Source organism: Oryctolagus cuniculus, chromosome 10, assembly GCF_051225735.1.
Source record: "Oryctolagus cuniculus isolate XC-2025 breed Fujian yellow rabbit chromosome 10, ASM5122573v1, whole genome shotgun sequence".
Classification (NCBI taxonomy): domain Eukaryota; kingdom Metazoa; phylum Chordata; class Mammalia; order Lagomorpha; family Leporidae; genus Oryctolagus; species Oryctolagus cuniculus.
In genome coordinates, this window is record NC_142876.1 from 46,484,832 (window position 1) to 46,506,310 (window position 21,479).

General features: G+C 37.2%; 1 protein-coding gene across 1 annotated transcript in view; it reads right to left on the reverse strand.

The window, feature by feature from the left end:
* Nucleotides 1-2,538: 2,538 nt before the first annotated feature.
* The window catches only part of DSG1 (desmoglein 1), a 41,662-nt gene continuing 22,721 nt past the window's right edge, over nucleotides 2,539-21,479 (reverse strand). The window contains exons 7-15 of the mRNA XM_002713483.6: nucleotides 20,943-21,077; nucleotides 20,473-20,658; nucleotides 17,213-17,472; nucleotides 15,616-15,755; nucleotides 14,283-14,669; nucleotides 11,832-11,965; nucleotides 11,438-11,510; nucleotides 9,020-9,228; nucleotides 2,539-7,301 (exon numbers count right to left, since the gene is read on the reverse strand). Coding sequence (XP_002713529.3) covers nucleotides 6,228-7,301; nucleotides 9,020-9,228; nucleotides 11,438-11,510; nucleotides 11,832-11,965; nucleotides 14,283-14,669; nucleotides 15,616-15,755; nucleotides 17,213-17,472; nucleotides 20,473-20,658; nucleotides 20,943-21,077 — 2,598 coding nt within the window. The 3' untranslated portion in view covers nucleotides 2,539-6,227. The remainder of the gene's footprint in view (nucleotides 7,302-9,019; nucleotides 9,229-11,437; nucleotides 11,511-11,831; nucleotides 11,966-14,282; nucleotides 14,670-15,615; nucleotides 15,756-17,212; nucleotides 17,473-20,472; nucleotides 20,659-20,942; nucleotides 21,078-21,479) is intronic.

Below are 21,479 nucleotides of genomic sequence, written 5' to 3' on the forward strand. Positions count from 1 at the left end.
AGGTCTTCAAAGAAGGAGGTACCTTTCTCTGAAGGGAGGAGAGAACTTCCACTTTGACTACGACCTTGTCCAAATAAGATAAGAGTCGGAGAATTCAAAAGGCTTCCATAGCCTTGGAAACTCATGACTGGAGCATAGGGAGATTACTGATGCCATAAACAGGAGTGTCAATTTGTAAAGTCAACAACAGAGTCACTGTGCACTTACTCCTCATGTAAGATCTCTGTCCTTAATGTGCTGTACATTGTGATTTAATGCTATAATGAGTACTCAAGCAGTATTTGTCACTTTGTGTTTCTATGTGGGTGCAAACTGTTGAAATCTTTTCTTAATGTATACTAAACTGATCTTCTGTATATAAAGAGAAATGAAAATGAATCTTGATGTGAATGGAAGGGGAGAGGGAGAGGGAAAGGGGAGGGTTGCGTGAAGGAGGGAAGTTATTGGGGGGGAAAGCCATTGTAATCCATAAGCTGTACTTTGGAAATTTATATTCATTAAATAAAAGTTAAAAAATTAAATAAATAAATGTTTAAAGAAAAGATTATATCTTTCATGAAAAAAAAAATCTTGTGTTAGGCTCTGCTCTGGGTAAACCCAAGATGACAGCCATCAGAATCAGCCGAGAAGCCCAGGGCTATAATTTATCAAGCAGTAGCTGGCATAGATTTTGAAAGAGACACTTAAGGTGCATGGAGAAAAATATCTTCTCATAAAAATATTGTGATGAATCACATTCTAGGTCAAACCAGATGTGCAGTTTGATATGAATCAGAACCTGATATTCTGAGTGGTGCTGGAAAATGGCCTTTGACCCTAGTTTTTTTCTACAGGAGGCCTCATTAACCTGTCTGGGATTTTTGTTTTGTTTTTCCTCTCCAGTCGTATGGATGGGCTGATCACTCACCTGTATTACTGCATAGTCTCCTAACCAGCCTCCTCACCTCTGGCATTTCTTTTGAGGAATGACAGCACTATAGATAGAGGGACCTTTGAAAATTGTACATCTAGGGACCAGCATATTGTGCAGGGGTTAAGCTGTCCACATACAATATCAAAGTGTCTGGCTCTGAGTCCTGGCTCTGCTTGTGAGTCCAGCTTCTTGCTGAGGTGCACCCTGGGAAGCAAGTATTGAATCCCTGTTGCTCAAGTGGGAGAATGATTTCCTGCCCTGGTCCTGTTCCTGCCATTGCAAGAATCCAGAGAATGAACCATGGAATGAAGATCTTGATATTTCTCTCTCTCTCTCTCTCTCCATTTCAAATAAGTAAAATAAAACAATAAACTAAAAATGCCTGTCTGGCCAGAACACTGTTTGCCAAAACTTTCCATTGGCTCTTCATCACACTCAGAATGAGCCAAGTTCCCATACTGGTCTTCAAGGTCAAATTCAATCTCAGCCCTGGTTCCCTCCATGACCTCATCTCCTATTGCTTTCCTTCTTTCATTCTCTCTGGATACCCAAATCTTCTTGTTCTTTCTTGAATACCCTGCTATCTGAAGTGTCTGGGCCCCAGATAGCCACATAGATGTCTTAAGGATAAAAAGGTACAATTTTAAAAGTAAATAAGAAAAGCTATTTTAGAAGAAATGACATTCTAATGCAGACCAAAATACTAGAGTATTAAAGAGAGAAAGCTAAAAGCACATAAATTCTAAAAATGCATTCAAATGTTTAAAATGCAAACCTTTTATCCCCTTTACACATGTGTGACATTAATACTTGGTCATTGCTGTGCCCTGGCTTCATTTGTTGTATACCTGGGGGTAGGCTTTGCAGGAAATATGAAAAAAGGGAAGCTAGGAAATAGAATATATAATTTACAGGCAGGCATTTGGTGCAGTGGCTAAGATGCTACACCCTATGGCCGGCGCCATGGCTCATTTGGCTAATCCTCCACCTGCTGCACTGGCACCCCGGGTTCTAGTCCCGGTTGCTCCTCTTCCAGTCCAGATCTCTGCTGTGGCCTGGGAGTGCAGTGGAGGATGGCCCAAGTGCTTGGGCCCTGCACCCCATGGGAGACCAGGAGGAAGCACCTGGCTCCTGGCTTTGAATCGGCGCAGCGCACTGGCTGCAGCATGATGGCTGTAGCGGCCATTTGGGGGGTGAACCAATGGAAAAGGAAGACCTTTCTCTCTGTCTCTCTCTAACTCTGCCTTGAAAAAAAAAAAAAATGGATGTTACACCCTGTGTTCAAGTATCAGCTCTACTTCTGACTCTAGTTTCCTGCTACTGCACACCATGGGAAGAAGCAGGCAATGACTGGGATAGCTGGGTTCCTGCCACCCACGTGGGATACCTGGATTCAATCTGGGAAGTGAACCCACAGTTGGAAGATCTGTGCCTATCTGTTTGTCTCTATCTCTCTGCCTTTCAAATATATAAAACATTTTTAAACAAAATGTATTTTAACACTAGGAAAATAAAGGCTATTCCCTCTAATGTGGGATGCAAATAATCACTAGATTTCATGACTTCTAGTTATGTCTTACAGTCCTACACTTTCTCCCACCTTATAATTCAGAAAAGATAATAGATGCATATCAATAATTTTATTGATGTAAACACAGCTCTTTGGTAATTACAAACCGACTTGGAAAAGCCAAAAGATGACCAAGCAAGGAACCAGTACCCAAAAAACTCAAAAGCTTTATACATCACCAAAGATGATTATTAGAGTTCAAAAATACTTGTAAGATAGACAGCAAAAGAAAACTAAAGTTGACTAAGTACAGTTTGACCATCAAGTGTGTAAACAGCAAAATAGAAGGCAATGTAGGCAATTACACAATAAATTATTCCTTGCTTTAAACTTTTTTGTTAGATAATAGATTCATCTTTTCCCAATTTGTCCAAATATAAATTGAATAATCTGGAATTGGAAGACAGGTTTGATTGCATGGGTACTAGCAACCTACTATGGATTGGTATGTTCTAGTGTCATGTGAAGTAGGTCCTAAAAATATTGGCAATGCCCCAAAAGGTTGGAATTCATTAAACAGGCATAGAAAATGTGGTAAGTACTTTGAAAGTTTGTTTTGAGTTTTAAATGTCTTTTCAATATAGCCATAGCCTTTTAAAAAATTTTTAGCATGTTTTATAACACTTTTATTCTCCTACTAAAGTCAAAGAGTGTCATGAGTGCTATGTCTTGGCTGATACTCAAATTTTGGTATAAATTCAGAAATAAATTGTGTAGATAACTAGAAATACCCACTTACTGTAACATTTAATTTTTGAGGATATATGCTTTAAAAAACTGTCAAAATATCATCTTGAATGGAAATCTCTATACACAAATGTAAAACAGATATATATATGAAAGCATATAAATAACCCCAAAATACACTTTTTCTGTCAATTTTCAGTGCAAAACAAATATATCAAACAATATGCATAGAGGTAAAAACTATGTAGCAGATATGTTTAGGATTCAATGTCAAAATTAAGTCAAGATGGTATTTTAGTTGATATAAATGATGAATAATGTATGATACATTAATTTTTGTCCTTATGGATACCTCTTTAGAAAATTAGATGTACAGATACCATGGTTGAGCTGCAAACCATGTATATATAACATTAAATTACTCTCTCTTCCTTCTTGCTTTTGTTGATAGCAAGTTGTGATAGGATTCAGCAAGCAATATGGATTTGAATTACACCTTTTCTCTTATAAACGGATTTCCATTTCCCTTCCAGGTATACGGAATGGTGTACATGAGTTAGAGTAAAGTATCTTAAAACAAGAAAGAAATTCTGTCCAAAGGCTGTTCATTAAAAAGCATCATGCCTTTAAACAAATGGTTGTTTGTAAAAAGGAGATTGTAAAATTTTAAAAGCAGCATAAAACATCAATGTGAAATCCTAAAAAAAGAGAAAATGATTTGAAAGTATCTTCCTAGAAAGATAGATGACCAATACTGCCATTTTTTCCTTGTATTTTCCATAGTTTTATATAACTGATGGATTTTAAGAAAATCAGCTAGTAGAGATGATCACTCTGTATTTTGTGAGATACCCTAAAAATATCTATGCAAGGTATCAGTTGTCATACAAAAAGACTTGTGATGATATGTCATATCAAAACAAAAAATGTTTGCTATACATAGATAACATTCTCTTTAATTAATTAATTAGTAATTATTTCTATTCCTTCAAACTCCTGGATCCAGATATACTCAAGCATATTTCAACAAATACCTTTTGACTATATTTCTGGAAAAATTATCCATCCTTAATGTAGTTCCTTAAATGGCGGGAAGAAATAAAAGAAAGACTCCCTTTGAATGACTTTATTTACACCTCCGCAATTTGGCATGTTAAAGACTGTCAAAATTTTGCATATTCTACAGAGTTAAAATAAGATGTATATTGTGGCTTTAAAAATATAAAGCTTATCAACAATTATATAGAGCAAAATGGCTCTGAATAGAATAATTCACTCCTAGCCACCTTTGACAATGATTGGAAGTTGAATATTCTTTGACCTTGTACATTCTGAGGAATTTGAGTACTCAGGGGAAAATTTCTTAAAACTTGTATATAATTCACAACTGCAGGGCAAAAAGTTTATTTTACTAATTTTATTTTGTCATATCAGTTTAGTAAGCTTGTATTCACATTGAACTTAAAAAAGAGAAAAGAATTTCCCTAATAATAAATTTGCCTATCTCTTAGAATGCTTTGATCTTCTTTTAGATTTTAAATCAGGGAACACTATATAGCAAACACACAGAAATAATACATCATAAATAAGACCATGTTAAATTTTGAAGCTCAAAAAATATATCATACTATATTATTTGAAGACTATAATTCAGAGCATATAGAAACCAAGAACTTCTTTGACAAATCAAATCAGAAATTTAAAAATTTTCTAGTTAGAAAATTTTGTTAGGGGATGGCCTGGACTAAAGCAATGACTTTGTCTAGTACTCTTTCATTTTTGCCAACACAATACCATCGACTCTGTTAAAGGTTCCTGGTCTAGCTCTTTAAGCAGAGGGTTGTTAGAAGAAGTTCTAAACTCCATTAAAGCTAAGAATTAGTATGGTATTACTTTACCAAGAAATTGCTTTCTAACTTTCCCCATTAGATGGTTTACATTTCCTAAAAACATTTTTTTAGATCCCTTAAAAAAATCCCTCAAAGCTTAACCACATTAAAAGCTTTTGTTTCCCACAGCTCACCTTAAGCAAATTGTTTTAATGTGGAGCTATGTAATAAAACACTGTAAGTGAGTGGCTAAGATGCACTAAGAACACAATCTGAAAATACAACGTAGCCCCCACCTGCTTCATGGAAGGCAATTTGCCACTCACACTGACAACCGTGTCGACTGTCACTTGCTTCTGTCTGGGAAGTAACCGCGGCCAGTTTTTCCTTAGTGAGTCAGAACCACACTGGTCAACGGGAAAATGAGTGTGATATCCCACAACCTCACCAGTAAGCAGTATTTTTCAAGAGCAAATCTACTGTTAAACACAAGCTAGAATCAGAATAATCCTAATTTCACAGGAAGGGAGCCTCATGTTAAGATTCGGGCTCAGACGTTGTGGCTTTACCTGAAGTTAGTCTCATCCTATGGCCTCTCTCATACAGAATTTCGCTGCTGTGAAATGTTTCCTGATGTGAAATTCGTCTTCTCTAGTGCAGTTATTAAGGTAAGAGTGTTTGGTGGCTTGTGAGCTTGACTATGTTGTCAGATATTTTTTTTAATGGCTAATCCTGGCCTGAATCTGTGGCTGGCTTTTTATTTATATTACCTTTGTGAGACTGACAGGGTCAGTGCATGGGCACATATTGCACATTTAGTTCTTTTTGAGTGTTGCCTCAGCTACAAGGCAAATCCCAGCAGAGCAAGAAGTGTGCCAATGGCCACTTACAGTCAGTGCTTTCACATGACCAAGCTCTCTTTATTTTGCTTGCTGGAGATACACTACAGGCCACACATGCAAAGACCTGGTAGGCCACAGAGACACAAAGAAGACCTTGTTGCAAGTTTCAGTTCACTGTCATGATTTCCTTAGGACTAATGTAAGAAAAAAGTTTGCAGGTGCTAAGGAGAGTGCTTCCCTCATAGCAATGTTTCCAATTACTTTTTGTTGTGGTTTCTCAACTTACTCCACAATTATCTTAGCACCTAAGTGTGCATCAAAATAGTTTTTTGATGATGAGAATTTCTAAATCACAAATACCAGGAAAAACTGTGCTGGGGTCCTGACTACTTGGTATACTGTACCGTACTATACTTCGTGATTCGACTTCGAGTGGTGCTAGGAGAGGCAGATCCAAGGGTCTGGCTAAAGTGATGGTCAGAGGAACTCCTCATGTGACCAATGGTAGCTGTCCCCCCCACGCCTCCACCCAGGCTGCTCAGCCCGATGCCACCACTGCTTATCCCAGCTCCACTCAGGCCCCCACCACCAGCACCCATGCTGGTGCCAACCAGGCCACTGCTACTTAAGCCTCCGCCTCCACTTATCCCAGCTGTGCCACTGATTCCACTTACTCCCGCACCAGAAACGACCCTCTCTGTCACAATCACATTGTGGGCGTTGGATAACTCCGGATGCATACTCAGACTGCCCATCATGCCAGAAGTAGGTTGGATGACTCTTTCTGTCACTACCACATTTGAAGACTCTCTAGGATTAGAGACAGTCAGAGAGGTGGGGAGGCTTGACCCTGGTGCTATCACCCTTTCTGTCACTATAACGTTTGACCCCTCTCTCAAGTCAGGAATCTCTAATATTCCATGCAAATCAGTGCCAGAGATTGGGCCCACCACCCTCTCTGTCACCACCACGTTTGACGCATGTCGGTTATCATGAAGGTGGACAGAGGGCTTCAGAGTGCCAGAGGTAGTGTAGGACTCGGTCACAGTGACATTCCCATAGCCTAGAGGATCAGAAATAGGCATAGGATGCTGCACACCAGGTCCTGAGGGATAGGTGCTCTCAGAGATTACTGTGGTGGTGCCAAAATGTGGGGAGATTGGTGGGTGGCCATTGGAAACTGGCTCCGGCCCCTGCTGGGGGAACATGGGTTCAGTGCTCTGAGGTGGCCAAGCAGGATCAGGGTCCGGATAGGATTCTGTATCTTTCCCCAGGCTGATGTCGGCCAACTTCTTAAACTTAGGCCCCAGTGTATCCAAGAAGCTGTCATCCAGGTCTTCTCCAATGAAGCTACAGCAACCCACGGAGCCGGCCGGGGAACCTACACCTTCAATGTCATAGATGAGCAAGCAGTCATTGGATGGACGCCCCTCATCTTCATCTGCATAAGCGTATGCTTTCTGAACATGGGGGAGAAAGAGAAAGTGCAGTTATGACCACATGTTCAACAATACCCGAAAAGTCTTTGCCATCAGTTTTTTACACAGTGTTACCAAAGAGAAAAATGTAAAGCAAAATTCTAGTATCTACCAGAGAACCTTTGAAAATAATTTTGTAATTGCTGCATTTTTTCATTAGAAATTATTTTATAATTGCTTGAACTTTGTTAGAAATTATTTTAACTACAATTCTGGTAATACATTTTGATTTTTAAAATGTATTTATATGGACTTGTTTGTAAATGTGTTTCTTGGACACCAAGTCACACACATGAATTATGTTATAACCAAGTTGGAAGTAGAGAAAAATTCTGAACTTCAAGTACATGGAAGTATGTACTTTTCTGTCTAAAAAAGGTAGTCCATGATTGATTTGGGTTCATTTAGAATTGTATTTTCTTTCCTTCCAAAGGAGTGAATATGACATCTCCGCCATGACTTATTTCAATGTGACTTTTCAGCACAAGAAGATAGAGGGGGTTCACAGGAGTGGACTACAAACTTTCAGGTAAAGTATCAGAAATATTTTATGGCAAACCAACTCATTGTGCCATTTCATTTAAAAAATGTTCAGTGAATCCTCAGTATTTGCCAGGAGCCTGCCTATGAAGTAATAAGCAACACCAGATAAACTCCTTCCCTCCAAGGACTTACATTGCAGCCGGGTGAGAAAGACACGCATAAACATGTGTGTCACAAGTGGTGGCTCAGGGCCAGGGAACAGAGAGTGATGGGGATTCTTTTAAATTGGAAGGTGAAGGACAGCATCTCTGATAAATAGTGGTATGATTAGAGATTGGAATAAAGTGATAGAGGGAGTAAAGTGGATTGTGTTCTGGGCAGAGGAAGCTGTAAGTGCAAAAGTTTTGAGGCAGAATTTTACTTTTCATGAGAATAATGTAAGGATATAGATAGGGAGTATTCCAAAGTGTTTCAACAAGTCTCATCATTAGTTATTGCTATTTGGAAGGCTTTTAATTAATATTTTACTTAAAAATGTTAGTCTCCAAGCCATTAGGGCAGTTGATGAAGACATTTTAGGCCAGAATATAGGATGGACAGAAATGTGAGTCCACTCAGTATCAGAGATAGGACATTCCTGAAGGTAGAGTGTCACAGGGCATGTAACCAGGGCCACTGTATCTCTGCCTTGGTAGCAAACCTTTCTCTCTCTGTTGCTTCTCCAGGCTTCACACTCATTGCATTGCTTGCAGTTGGTTCTTAGAACATCCTGGAAGTGCACTATGACTCTTGGACCATAAGTGTATGAACAAAGCTCTGCAGAAATCATAGTGGTATGAAATCTTCTTTTGATGACAGGGTTATAGGAGAGGCACTGATATTTGAACTGGGTTTTGAAAGATGGGTAGGAGTTTGTGATATGGAGTTGTGATTGAGGGGGTCGATTTGTGAACAACCTTAATTGCCACACTAAGGAGTTCACACTTGATGCCCCGGACAAAAATAAGATCAGGGAGCCATTCCTTCTCTTTAAGTGTGGAAATAAAGTTCTGAGATTACAGCTTTTGAAACATTGTTCAGAAAAAATATGGATTGCTGGGTCTGGAGACAAGAGGCTGAGAACCTGAGATGCTATCAGGTTTAATTTCCCTCTTGGGAATCAGTAAACTCTTGAAGTACAGAGGATACCAAGGAATGTGTATGGCTGGACGCCTTACCTGACAGAAGTAGCTTTCCATGAAATTCATATTCAGACCTCCTTCTCTACATTCCCTCATGGAGCTTCTTCTTAATGTTCCAGGATATTCTGGACATATCTCAGGTGCTCCTGATGCTTTAACTCCATCCATTAGTTCAAATCCTGTTGTTCTTTCTCCTCCTCCCAGATCTTGCATTTCTCTGCCACAGTAGTCATTGGTATAAACTCCTAAAAATATTGATCAAATTAAATTTACTTTTGGTAGTATATCATGCACTGAAAATTAACAACTTATAATAATATATTGTCTTCATTTAAGTATGCATTTGTGAGCGAAGAAATAAAATGAAGATCATATATAAAGGAGACATAAATGTGATGTTGAGTTTAAAATAATGTTATTAATTGATTTGTTAATATGCCAATTATTTGTTGGAGAATTGTTAAAAGCTGTGCTGGAAGTGATGGTTGCATAAAGGTTACAAAAACTTATTCCTTGAAGAGTTTGGTTTCAAACTGAGGGAAATTGGGGGCGGGTAACTTAAATTCTAAAATTTAAAAAGCGGCATAAGAACCCCTCAACAGGCATCCAGATGAAGGCAAGAACCACTGACTTACAGAAGAGGTCATAGCTATGATGATGAGAAAGGTTTTCATGGAGGATCTTGCTTTTGCACTTGAATCTGAAGCACAGTGGAAGCGTTTTACAATATTGGAGGCAGATGAGATAAAATGACGGGACAATGGAAATGACGTGGAAGGAGGAATGTTGACAATAGAATAGGTGTCTCATAGCTTAAATGTTCTAAAGATCTTAAGTTTGAAGACACTAGGTTTTTCATATTTCAGTTACCCTGGTGCCTCTCTTGGTGCTTTGGTTGACATTTCTGCAAATGTTTGCAGACATAATAAAGCAATAAATTCAAAAGTAGGGACTGGCACTGTGGCAATAGTAGCTTAAGTCTATGCCTGCAGTGCTGGCATCCCATATGGGTGCCGGTTCAAGTCCTGGCTGCTCCACTTCTGATCTAGCTCCCTGATAATTGCCTGGGATTGGAGCAGAAGATGGCCCAAATGCTTGGGCCCCTGCACCCACAAGGGACACCCAGAAAAAGCTCCTGGTTTCTCACTGGTCCAGCTCTTACCATTGTGGCCATTTGGGGAGTGAACCAGTGGATGGAAGATCTCTGTCTCTCTCTCTCTGTCTGAAACTCTGCCTCTCAAATACATAAATAAATCTTTAAAAATATAAGTGCATAAATAAATGTGGGTGGATCTGATGATGACACCAGTCATGAGAACTGACTGCGTGCCAAAAAGGAAAGGGAAGAGTCAACAATGAATTTCCACTTTTGAAGTGAGGGGATATTAGTGTCATTAATAAAAACGAATGCATCAGGAAAAAAAATAGACTTAAGGACAAGCATATGGAGATTCTTGAATAAGACAATGTCTTATTCAAGAACATGTTTTAATGCCTGTTACACGTTTAGAGCATTCAAATTAGGAAGTTATGATTACTAGTTTGAAAAAGACCAAGAGAAAGAAAATAACATTTACCTCAAAAGAGGTAAGATGACAACTATTTTCAAAAGTTGAGAAGTTCTTTAAATTAGAGTTGAGGTTATGTGTGTTACAAAGTTCAGATTGTTTCCTGATTTCTACCTGTGACCTGCTCTAGATTCCCATGTTAAGACGAGTTGTATATATACAGAGGTGTGCAAGGAGAAATCCCATCACACACACACAACCTCAGCTGAGAGCTTTGATAAATTTTGATAGTGTTTCACTTATTTACCTTTGATTTAAGAAATTGGATAAAGCTTATTTAGGCCAACCTTTATGTTGATGCTGAAAAGGGATGTAGTGTTTTTTCTGTCATTATAAACAGGTAAAGGTAGAAGAGTTTTGAATTATTAAACAAATCATGAAGGAAGAGTCTAGCCTCAGGAAGTGAGTACAAATCTATTTTAATCCGGTGTGCTTTAATTGGTATATATGCATGTTATATTTATACATGTATGTATATGTATATATTACATGTATGTATGTGTATATATGCTATATGTATACGTGTATATATATACACATATTATATTTTGGGGGGTGGTAAATGATGTTTGCTCTATGAGATAAAAATCTCAACCCCACTTGGCTCAGGAGTACACTTCAGTACTTATATTTATAGAGATCCTAATTGTGTCATTTTCTAAATACTCTCTGATGGTTGAGAAAGATTCAAAAAACTATAGAGTATAAGAAAAATAATTATTGTAGGTTTTCTCTTATCATTTGATTTATAAATTAGTAATTATAAAACAAATGATATAAACACTTTGAAAGACAAACAAGATCGTGAATAAATAGTAAGGCAAGCTAAAGGAGAGAACAGAGTTCCCTCTTAGTCATTTGAACTGTTAAACTTTTTTTTTCTTACCTGAATTGTCAATGCATTCTATTATATTTGCATTATCAGGTGGCATTTGTGGTACACAGATAGTGGCCAAACCCTAAAAGACAGGCAACATTTTCTCATTTGTAATGAGTTTTTTCTTTATATAGTTATACATGTATTTTATATTCAAATCACTGTAGATTTCCTAAAAATACCATTGAAGAAATGTTTGAAACCTGTTTAAAACCTGGACCTCATTTGAATGTCTTCTTTGGTATTCCCATATAACTGTGATATACTGTTGGTTCCTCCTCATTTTCCCCATTAGCTATCTTAAAGCACAGCATAGATGGTGGGTGAGTATTGCCAGCATCTCTGTATGTGTAGACTGAGTTTAGGTGATAACCAAAGGTCAGTTCTTCCAGGGAGAACTTACAGTGGGTTCAGGCTGGGGTCCTTCAACTGCCCATGGATGAATCGCTCCATCTGAACATTCCGGAACAGGCTCGAAGCCGGCTCCACCACCAGAGGCACCTCCACAGTCACAACAGAGCAACAAAAATGGAACCACTGAAGGTAGAGAGAGAGGAATACTGGAGTTAACCAATGGGCTCATAGTAAAGCAAAAAAATCTGCTTTTAAAAATGGTTAAATTTGAATTCCTTCTATAAATCCATGTGATTCCAACATTATTATGAAAGTTCAAGAAAACAAGTTGAATAAATGTCAGTATCTTAGAAAATCCTCAGTATACTAGACTCTAATCAGCTTGCCTTTGTTTATAGTATTAAAATTACAAATAGTATTATAATGTTATAACAGGCAACTTTCCCTTGTCATTACTCAGGAAAATATTAAGGGAGAGAGGGGAAACTGGAGAGCCTGCATGAAATGTTTCTCTCTGTGTATTCTCCTTCACACCTTATTGATTTTTCTCCTTTCACATGTATTTGTCTTTATACAGTAAAATATTTTTCATGCTTCCAGCAATTACTCTCATTGAGACTGTTATTTTCTCTTACACAGATATCTTTACATTTTCTTTAAATGACTCTTGCATGAATACAAAACATCACTGCTTAACCATGTCTTTTGCTGTTAATCAATTAGAGTTTTTTCATCCACCTGTTTATTACCAGCCTTGCATAGAATATAATCTTGATCTCTGATTTTGAATGAATGCATGAATGAAAGAAAGGATGTGCAGATGAAAATATGAGGAAAGAAGGAAGAAAACAGAAGGAAGAGAAGGATAAAAGAAGAAAAGAATCCTATGTGTTTTGCTTTTTGGAAAATCTGCTGGATTAACTGAACTCTTTCCATCTAGAAGCATTTCTCTAAGTCCTAAAAAAGCTTTAAAATCTTTTATTAGCCATACAAGGCTAATAATATTATATGCCTTGTATGGCTAATAAAAGAAATTCTTTAAAAATGAAAGAAACTCCAGTTTACAAGTAAATTTAGTGAAAAATGTCTGTTTATGGCTGTTCATGTATTAAGAGAAATGAAATTAGAAAAAAATATTTTATATGTATGTGCTCTGACTTCACATTGTGTGTCTATGTGTTAGTTATCTGAGGTATCTTTTGACACTAAAATTTTATGATTTCACACTTGAGAATGGCAGTATTTGCATCAATTTAATTTTAATGTACAGATTTCAACTTGCTCACTTTAGAGCTCTTGTTGTTCCTTAGAGATTGTAGCATGTGGCTCATTTCCACCTTAATTTTATAGCATCATCCAAGGCAATGCTAAAAACCACTTGGAGAATTCATTGGATTCTACCCACATGGCTAGAACCTTGACTAGTGCTACATTAAATGTGCTCAATGCTTCATGTGTGGTATATTTTTTTCATCATTAGAGCAATAATGTTAATTAAGTTTTGTTATTTCACAGTTGACCAAAGCAATGTCCTGAAAGGCTAGGTAAACTGTGAAAAACTCAAGCAATTAAGTTTAGAAACTAAAGTTGAACCTTAGGTCTCTTTGAGTCTTCTTTTAACAAGCTATGCATTTAGTATCACATAAAATCCCTTCAAGATGCAGCCTCTGCTAGTCTCTGACTTTTTTTTTTTTTTTTTTTTTTTGTACAGGCAGAGTGGACAGTGAGAGAGAGAGACAGAGAGAAAGGTCTTCCTTTTTGCCATTGGTTCACCCTCCAAAGGCCGCAGCCGGCGCACCGCACTGATCCGATGGCAGGAGCCAGGTACTTATCCTGGTCTCCCATGGGGTGCAGGGCCCAAGCACTTGGGCCATCCTCCACTGCACTCCCGGGCCACAGCAGAGAGCTGGCCTGGAAGAGGGGCAACCGGGACAGAGTCCGGTGCCCCGACCGGGACTAGAACCCGGTGTGCCGGCGCCGCAAGGCAGAGGATTAGCCTAGTGAGCCGTGGTGCCAGCTAGTCTCCAACTCTTAACTACCCTATCACAAGTATCTTCTTTTCTTTCATATTGGAGTTCTTTATTTCAGTCCCTTGTACTTTTATTCTTAGAAAATCTTACATGTAGACTCTTTTTTTCTCTTTCTATTGCTTTCCCTTTCTTTTGTCTGTCAGGCTAACTTCTATTCATTTGTTGAACCCCAACTCAGTTTGCTTTCTCAGTGCAGCCCTTTCTGAATGTTTCAACAAATTATTTCTGATTATCTTTGTCCTTCGGATAGCAACTTGAGCTTGTTTGTTATGGCACCTTTCATTATACTGAGCTTTACTAAAAATGCATGTTTGTTTTTAAGTCTTATATACCTAGCATGAAATAGACATTTCTTGATAATTGCACAAAATATGAATTTGTAAAACATATTTGATGAAAGACTCAGAAAACATATTTCCTTTTTGATCATTTTGGGCAGGGGGCACATATGGATAGGATAAAGTACTTACATCCCAGCACCAAGAAGCCCATGATGAGTAATCCGATGCCAGCAGGACCAAAGTGTACATTATCTGAGAGTCTTTGCCGACCATCATATCCGCTTGTTTCACCGTCACCGGCATTTGTGTTGGTGTTAGTGTTTTCATTAGTGGAAGAATTCTCATCTGTGCCACCAATGGTACCACCTCCATTATTTTCATTGGTATTGGTATTGGTATTGGTATCAGTATTGGTACTGGTACCACCTGTGTTGGTACCTGCATTTGTACCTGTTTCTCCACCTCCACCTGTTTCACTTCCTGTATTGCTACCTGTATTAGTTTCAGTTCCAGATACCCAGCCAGACCCATCAAGGTTGATAATAACTGTACCAGTGCAAGTTCTTTGAAGTGAATCTGTAACAAGTTTGAAAATGGAAAACATTTTTTATCCATTTAGGGTCATAATTTTTGGACAATACATAATTATTTTCTTTATTCATCAATAGTTATTTCAATATCCCTTGTCTGTGACTCAATTTTAAATCTATTTATTACTATATAATTAATCTAATTACTAGTAGTACTACTATTTACTGGATTACTTCTTTATATTATAAACAGAAGACACTACATATAATTTTAAAACTATAGAATTACAGAAAGATACAAATAAAAAAAAATCCTCATAGTAGCAGTACACAGGGACAACCCTACTGATATTTTTGACGACATTTTGTTTTTAACTATAATATTTAAGTATTTCTTATTGTTAGTTACATTGATACAGCCATGTGAATAATTCTATTTTATTAAAAATTCTATTTTATGAAAAATATTCTTTCATCTTACTATTATTTTCATTAACATAGTTTCTGATAAGGACATAATTTTTATGAAGTAGACCATGATTTATTTACTTAGTTACCTACTATTGATATTGTATTCAATATTTAATTATAAAATCAGTGTTGTAATTAACATTTCTGTGCATTTAGCCTTTTTATTTATTATTTTTCCTAAAGTTATTGGAAATGGAATTACTAAGTAAAAATGTAAGAGTAACTTCAGGTAACTTTTGTTAGTACTGGCAAATAAATGCAAGCTTAGTATTCTTTGTTCATCGATATAAGTCTACAGCCTGGCCCAGTGGTTGACATTTAGTCAGGACCCAAGATATACTTTCTGAATAATTGAATAAAAACATCTCCGGAATAGGTTTAGATCCAGTCTGCTCATATCTAAGTCAATGCTCCTTCAGCTCAGTTCTGTTCACGCTGTTGTTGCTTTTATTATTTTTATAAGACATCTAAGCATATGTATACATAGTTTCCTCTACAAGGAAGAGAAGTTGATTTCTTACCATCTATAGACAGAATTGTTCCTTGATATCTTCCTCTGAGCATTTCGTGTTGTTCCATGGTAACTCTGTTCCTCAAAGTGATGACGCCTGTTCTTGAGTCAATAGACAGCAGGTCGGCTGGATTATTCCCCATTACGTATCTGCATTTGCAAGAAAACAATAAATACTAATGTCAGCCACCAAAGAAAGAAACATTTTAGTTATTTAATAAATATTTTTCAGTTACTACTTACAACCCTTGGATAGAGTTTTCAGTTATCACAGATTTTTTTTTTTCCCACTAGAGCAGTCGCAGTTATATTGAGCCACTTAGAAGTAAAAAAAATATAAATTAAAAAAAATTGCTGAGCAGCCATTTCTGGTGAAATGTCTTTTTATGCCTACTTGAGTGTCAGAATAATCCCTTGATGCTTGCAGTCTCGTTTTAATTTGATCTTAGTAGCTGTAGAACTATCTTGAAATACCAAATCTTAGGATCTTCTGGGCTATTCCTATTCTGAACTGTTCTAAGAAAGAGTTACTTCACGTTCATCAGCTTGGCCTGCACTCCCTGCTCTTTGCTCTCCTGCTCCATAGGTGCGAAGTGACTTGGCAAAGCTTCTTTTGAAATGTCCTTGCCTGAAGCCTCTGTCATATTCTCCTTCTCTCCTCATCTTTGGCTCCTGTGTTTTCCCTCTTCTTTACACGCTTGTGAGACAAACACTAATTAGATGACTCTCTGTCTCGGGCGGTTTGCTAACCTGAAGGAACAGAGCTTTGAGAGGAGTAAGGGTGGGGAGGGGCCGCCTGTAGCGAATGCACTTCTGTGGGGTACAAGGATGCTCCTTAGTGATGGTGGTCCAGTATGGTAGGAGAACAGAGCAACTGCCACTGTGTGAGGAGAGCACTGAGAAAACTTTTCAAGCACATTTCTGAGGTCTTTCACCTGATCTTCATCCTGTGCACATGTACATACAACCTTTTCACGATTAAGCAGAAATATTCAGATACACAGTGTTTAAAAATGACATAGCACACATTTAAAAATGACATAGCACTGAAGCTGGGATGCGGGCAGGGAGCGTGGCAGCCTCCCCAGGGACTCGTGATCATCTTGCCCCACTGGGTCTGCTTGCTGGCTGCCAGCTCATGAGGCCACTCAGCGCATAAAAAGTGTGCTATGTCATTTTTTTCATACCAAAATTACTGACCAATAGTAAGCGCTGATGAATGTGAAGAAACTAACTGAAATGAACGAACTAAATCCAGTAGATTTCCAGCTAAGCAAACTTGCACCAGGAAAATCAGTTGCATCTTCTTGAAGAGAATAATCACAATATGGGCAATCAACTAATTATCAGTAAGCATAGGAGAGCTGCCTTTTTCCAGGCATACTATTTTTCACATCTTTACAGTTCAACATCTTACACATTTAACAAAATTTTTAATATTTTATGTCAAGTATTCAAAATTAAGTAAGTTAAACAGTGCTTTTTACAATGAAATGACTGTTTCAAAAATTAGGAAAAGTATTTTAATTTAGATACTTAAAATTTCTAAAAAGAGTATACTTTAGTTCAATATGTGGAGGAAATGAGTTGGAAAATGTCATTCATACCTTACACTTGTTGAAGGTAGATTTGTGTCCAGGTCAGTAGCTACGAACTCTCCCACTTTAGAATTTGCTTTCATGTTACTGGTTACTACAAATGTCTTTGAACCTGGACGGAATACGGATCCTTCAACTACATTCAAGACAGTCACGGAGATTGCAGTGGCTGTGAGTTTATATTGAGACATAATTGAATGATGAAATTCAGCTTTATTTCTAACACCAATACTAAGTTGCAGATTCTTCATGTCTTCATAATCTAGGGGCTAGAAAATACAGAGTGAAATCATTTTACTCAGAGAAAACATGAAAAGAGAGATGAAAGAGAGGCCCTTTGAGAATACTTTAAAACTTCATACTTTCTTTTCTTTAATTAAATATAAATGCATGTGAACACACAAGTTGATCTTTAATTCAATGCAAACATGTGCAAACATAGTAAGAAAACATCCAAATGTTCTAGATCTATTATTGAGACAGTTGAAAATGTCTCACTGTGTAAATATCATATGAGCTTTACTTATCTACTAAACCAAGTAAAAACTTAAAATGCTTCTAATGGTCAAATTCATGTATTTTATAGTACAAGGATAATTTATGTTAGCTTCAATCATTTTATGTTTCTCAGAAAGAAGCTCTTTTAATATAAGACATGGGCCAAATATATTGGAGGTTCAATTATTTCACTGGTTTTATCCTTAAGAACTTTTTAGGAGAAATTTTACATATATATACATATATATACATATATATGTGACTTTGAATAAATCAGGCAATATAATATAATATATACATAACATAAATAAATCTTTATTTTCTTCAGCATAGTCTAAGAATAATTTATCTTATAATATGAAGTAATCAAGAAATGATTTCATTATGAGATATCAGCATCTTACATATATTATATATATGATGATATTTCATATTTGATGTCAGCCTGGAAGAAAAATCATCATCCCCATTTTATAGATAGGATATTGAAGACAGGTTGAATGGTTTCCTAAAGTAATAATTTGCAGTGGATATTTTGCAGATAATAATTTGCAGTGAAGTAGATCAGGACTCAATTTCCCTACAATAGAATGTTAGCTACTATGTCGGAAAAAATGTGAACCTTGTAGCTAGGGAAACTCAGGTTTGAATTTTTGTTGTACCACTTACTAGCTATGAGAATGTGAGCAAGTAGTCTGTCTGAGCCTCAATGCTTTTAACTGCAACATGGACATGATATAACCTAATTTGCAGGGCTGCTGCAAGGAATAAATTAAGTATCTGTTTGAAGTTTAAAGCATGGCTGGGGTAGGTGTTAGTCTAGTGGTTAAGATGCCCTCATTCCATACCAGACTGCCTGGTTAGAATCTTGGTTGCTGTCTAGATTCTGGCTTCCTCCTGATGTGAACTCTGGGAGATAGCAGGTGATGGCTCAAGTGGTTGGGGCCCTGTCATCCACATGGGCTTCCTAGTTCCTGGCTTCCTAGGCATTTGTGGAGTGAATCAGCAGATGGAAGTTCTGTCTGCCTGCCTCTCTCTCTTCTTCTATGGTAAATAGATAAATAAATAACTTTCTTTAAAAAAAGATTTATTTATTTGAAAGAGTTACAGAGGCAGAGAGAGAGAGAGAGAGAAAGAGAATGAATCTTCTATCTGCTGGTTCAGTCCCCAAATGGCCATAACAGCCAGAACTGCATCTATCTGAAGCCAGGAGCTTCTTCCAGGTCTCCCACATGGGTGCAGGGGCCCAAAGACTTGGGCCATCTTCCACTGCTTTGCCAGGCTATAGCAGAAAGCTAGATCAGAAATGGAGCAGCCAGGACTGGAACCAGTGCCCATATGGGATGCCAGTATTGAAGGAGGAGGCTTTAGCCACTATACCACAGCACCGGCCCTGATAAATAACTTTTACAGTAAGTGGAAACTATAGGCATGCTGACATAGAGGGAAAAGGCGCACATTCCCACGGGGACATAATTCCTTAGGAACCTGTTCCCCACAGCTATTCTGAATGAAAGGATTATTTTAACAAGGATTGCATTTTTCTGTGAAGAATATATTTTGCTGGTATCATGTAGAATCCATACACAGCCATCTCAGGTTTTAAAAACTGACTCCACAAGTCTTGTAGCACAGGGAAAGACCTTTATTAACAGCTCTATAGGAGTCATTTTGTTCTGTCTGATGAAATTCTACTGCAGGTAAATATGTCTGATCCTTAATAGAGGAGGCATGCGAAAATACTAGCTTGTACTAAATCAAGGGCGCATTTGTGCTCCTAATAAGCCAAGGTCAGGCGTCACAGTGACGTGGGAACATGATAGTTCTATAGTTACAGTAATCTAATTTTAATTTTTGAAAAACACATAGGAAGAATAAGCAACATTTAATTTACTTGATGAATATTCTTCATGCATAATTGACTTACCATATTGACATGAACACATCATTAAAGCCTATGTTAAATGTGCTTTTAAAAATAGTCTTAAAACATGAACCTTAAGGATTAAGAATACTTCGTTGTAAGAATAAAGTAAGATTGTTGTTAACATGCTTTCAATGTGCGTGATTTGTTCATCTTTTGGGAAATACTGTACTGATGAAAAAGAATTTCAATTTACAATTCAGTGTCTTTTTTTATGAAATGATATAAGCAAAACTACATAAAAAGCTGTATGATATATACAAATGTAAAACAATTATTTTACTCTTTCTCTGACTCGTTTATAAAATGTTAATATTTTATCTTAAGCTTATTTTTTCAATTATCTATTATTTTTCATATTTTTAACACATGAAAATGTCCTACTATCATTAATTATACATATTTATGGGGTATAGTATGACATTTCAATGCATGTATACAATGTGTACTGATAAAATAAAAAAGATCGGGGCTGGCATTGTGGCACAGTGGTTAACCTGCCGCTTTCAATGTCGGCACCCATATCAGAGTGTGTTTGACCACTGGCTGTTTCTTTTGATTCAGCTCCCTGCCAATGCACCTGGGAAAGTGACAGAAGATGGTGAAGGCCTTGGGTCCCTGCTACCCATGCAGGAGACCGAGATGGATTTCCAGGTTCCTGGCTTCAGCCTGGACCAGCCCCAGCCATTGTGGCCATTTGGAGGGTGAACCAGCAGATGGAAGATCTCTTTCTCTCTCTGTCTCCCCTTCTCTCTGTGTCACTTTGTCTTTCAAATCAATAACCCAAGTCTTAAAAAAAAAGCATAAAAAAGACCAAGAAAAAATACTTAGGGAAATTATGCCATACCTTAATAACCCTTAGAAATCCCACATTTGTTCTTTCATTCATTACTATGTCAAACCAATTGCCTTCATTTCCAGAGATAAAGAAAGGTACCGCCACCCAGTTAGCTGAGTACTCTTCATCCAAATCAATCACTCTAATCTGGAGCAGTTCTGAATTGAGGGCGTTTTCTTCAATACTGACGGAATACTGAAACGAGAAGTAAAAAAACCTTTAACACCAACTGTGTGAATGAAAGGACAAACTGGGTGTACGCAGGAATCTTTATAGTTGTTCATTATTTCAAACAGATATGTGTTGATAATCTTGCTTTTCATTGTTTTCCCTATTATCTAATCCAATATAAGAGAAAAGTATGCATACTTTGATTGTATAGTACTGAATTTAACATGTATATGACTATATAGAATTGTTAGTATATATTTTAGGATGTAATGAGTTTGAAGTCATTATTTTCAAGAATAAATACTTACTGAAGACAGTTCCAACAATGGAATGTTGTCATTGACATCAAGGATTTTAATGTTGCATTCACATTCTGCTGACAAGCCATCTGCCCCACCGTCTCTGTCTGAGCCTCTTACAGCAAGAGAATACTGGCCATATTGCTAAAAACATAAGCAACACCACAGTTGACACAGACAGGTCTTATTGTGTTTTATGTAAAGTCCTGTAAAGTTGTTGGCTCAACATCGACATAAATCTAAGTGAGAGAGGTAGCACAGAATATTGAAGGAGTGTGTTTGAGGGAGGCATTGAGAAGGAGAGAAGGAAGTATGGTTATCTTCTTTTAATTATATATATTAATACATCAAATCTGTTCTTATAATAATAAAAATTTAAAAAATTAAACAACCTAAGACAATCATATTTGTTAAAAAAAGAAAATCCATCAGTCTCACATGGATCACTAGAGAAGTTTCTACTTCCATTCCCAATGATGTTCATCCAGCATCATTTAAAAGAAGCAATACTTTTTTAAAGTTCTTATTCTTTTTGAATCCTAACAT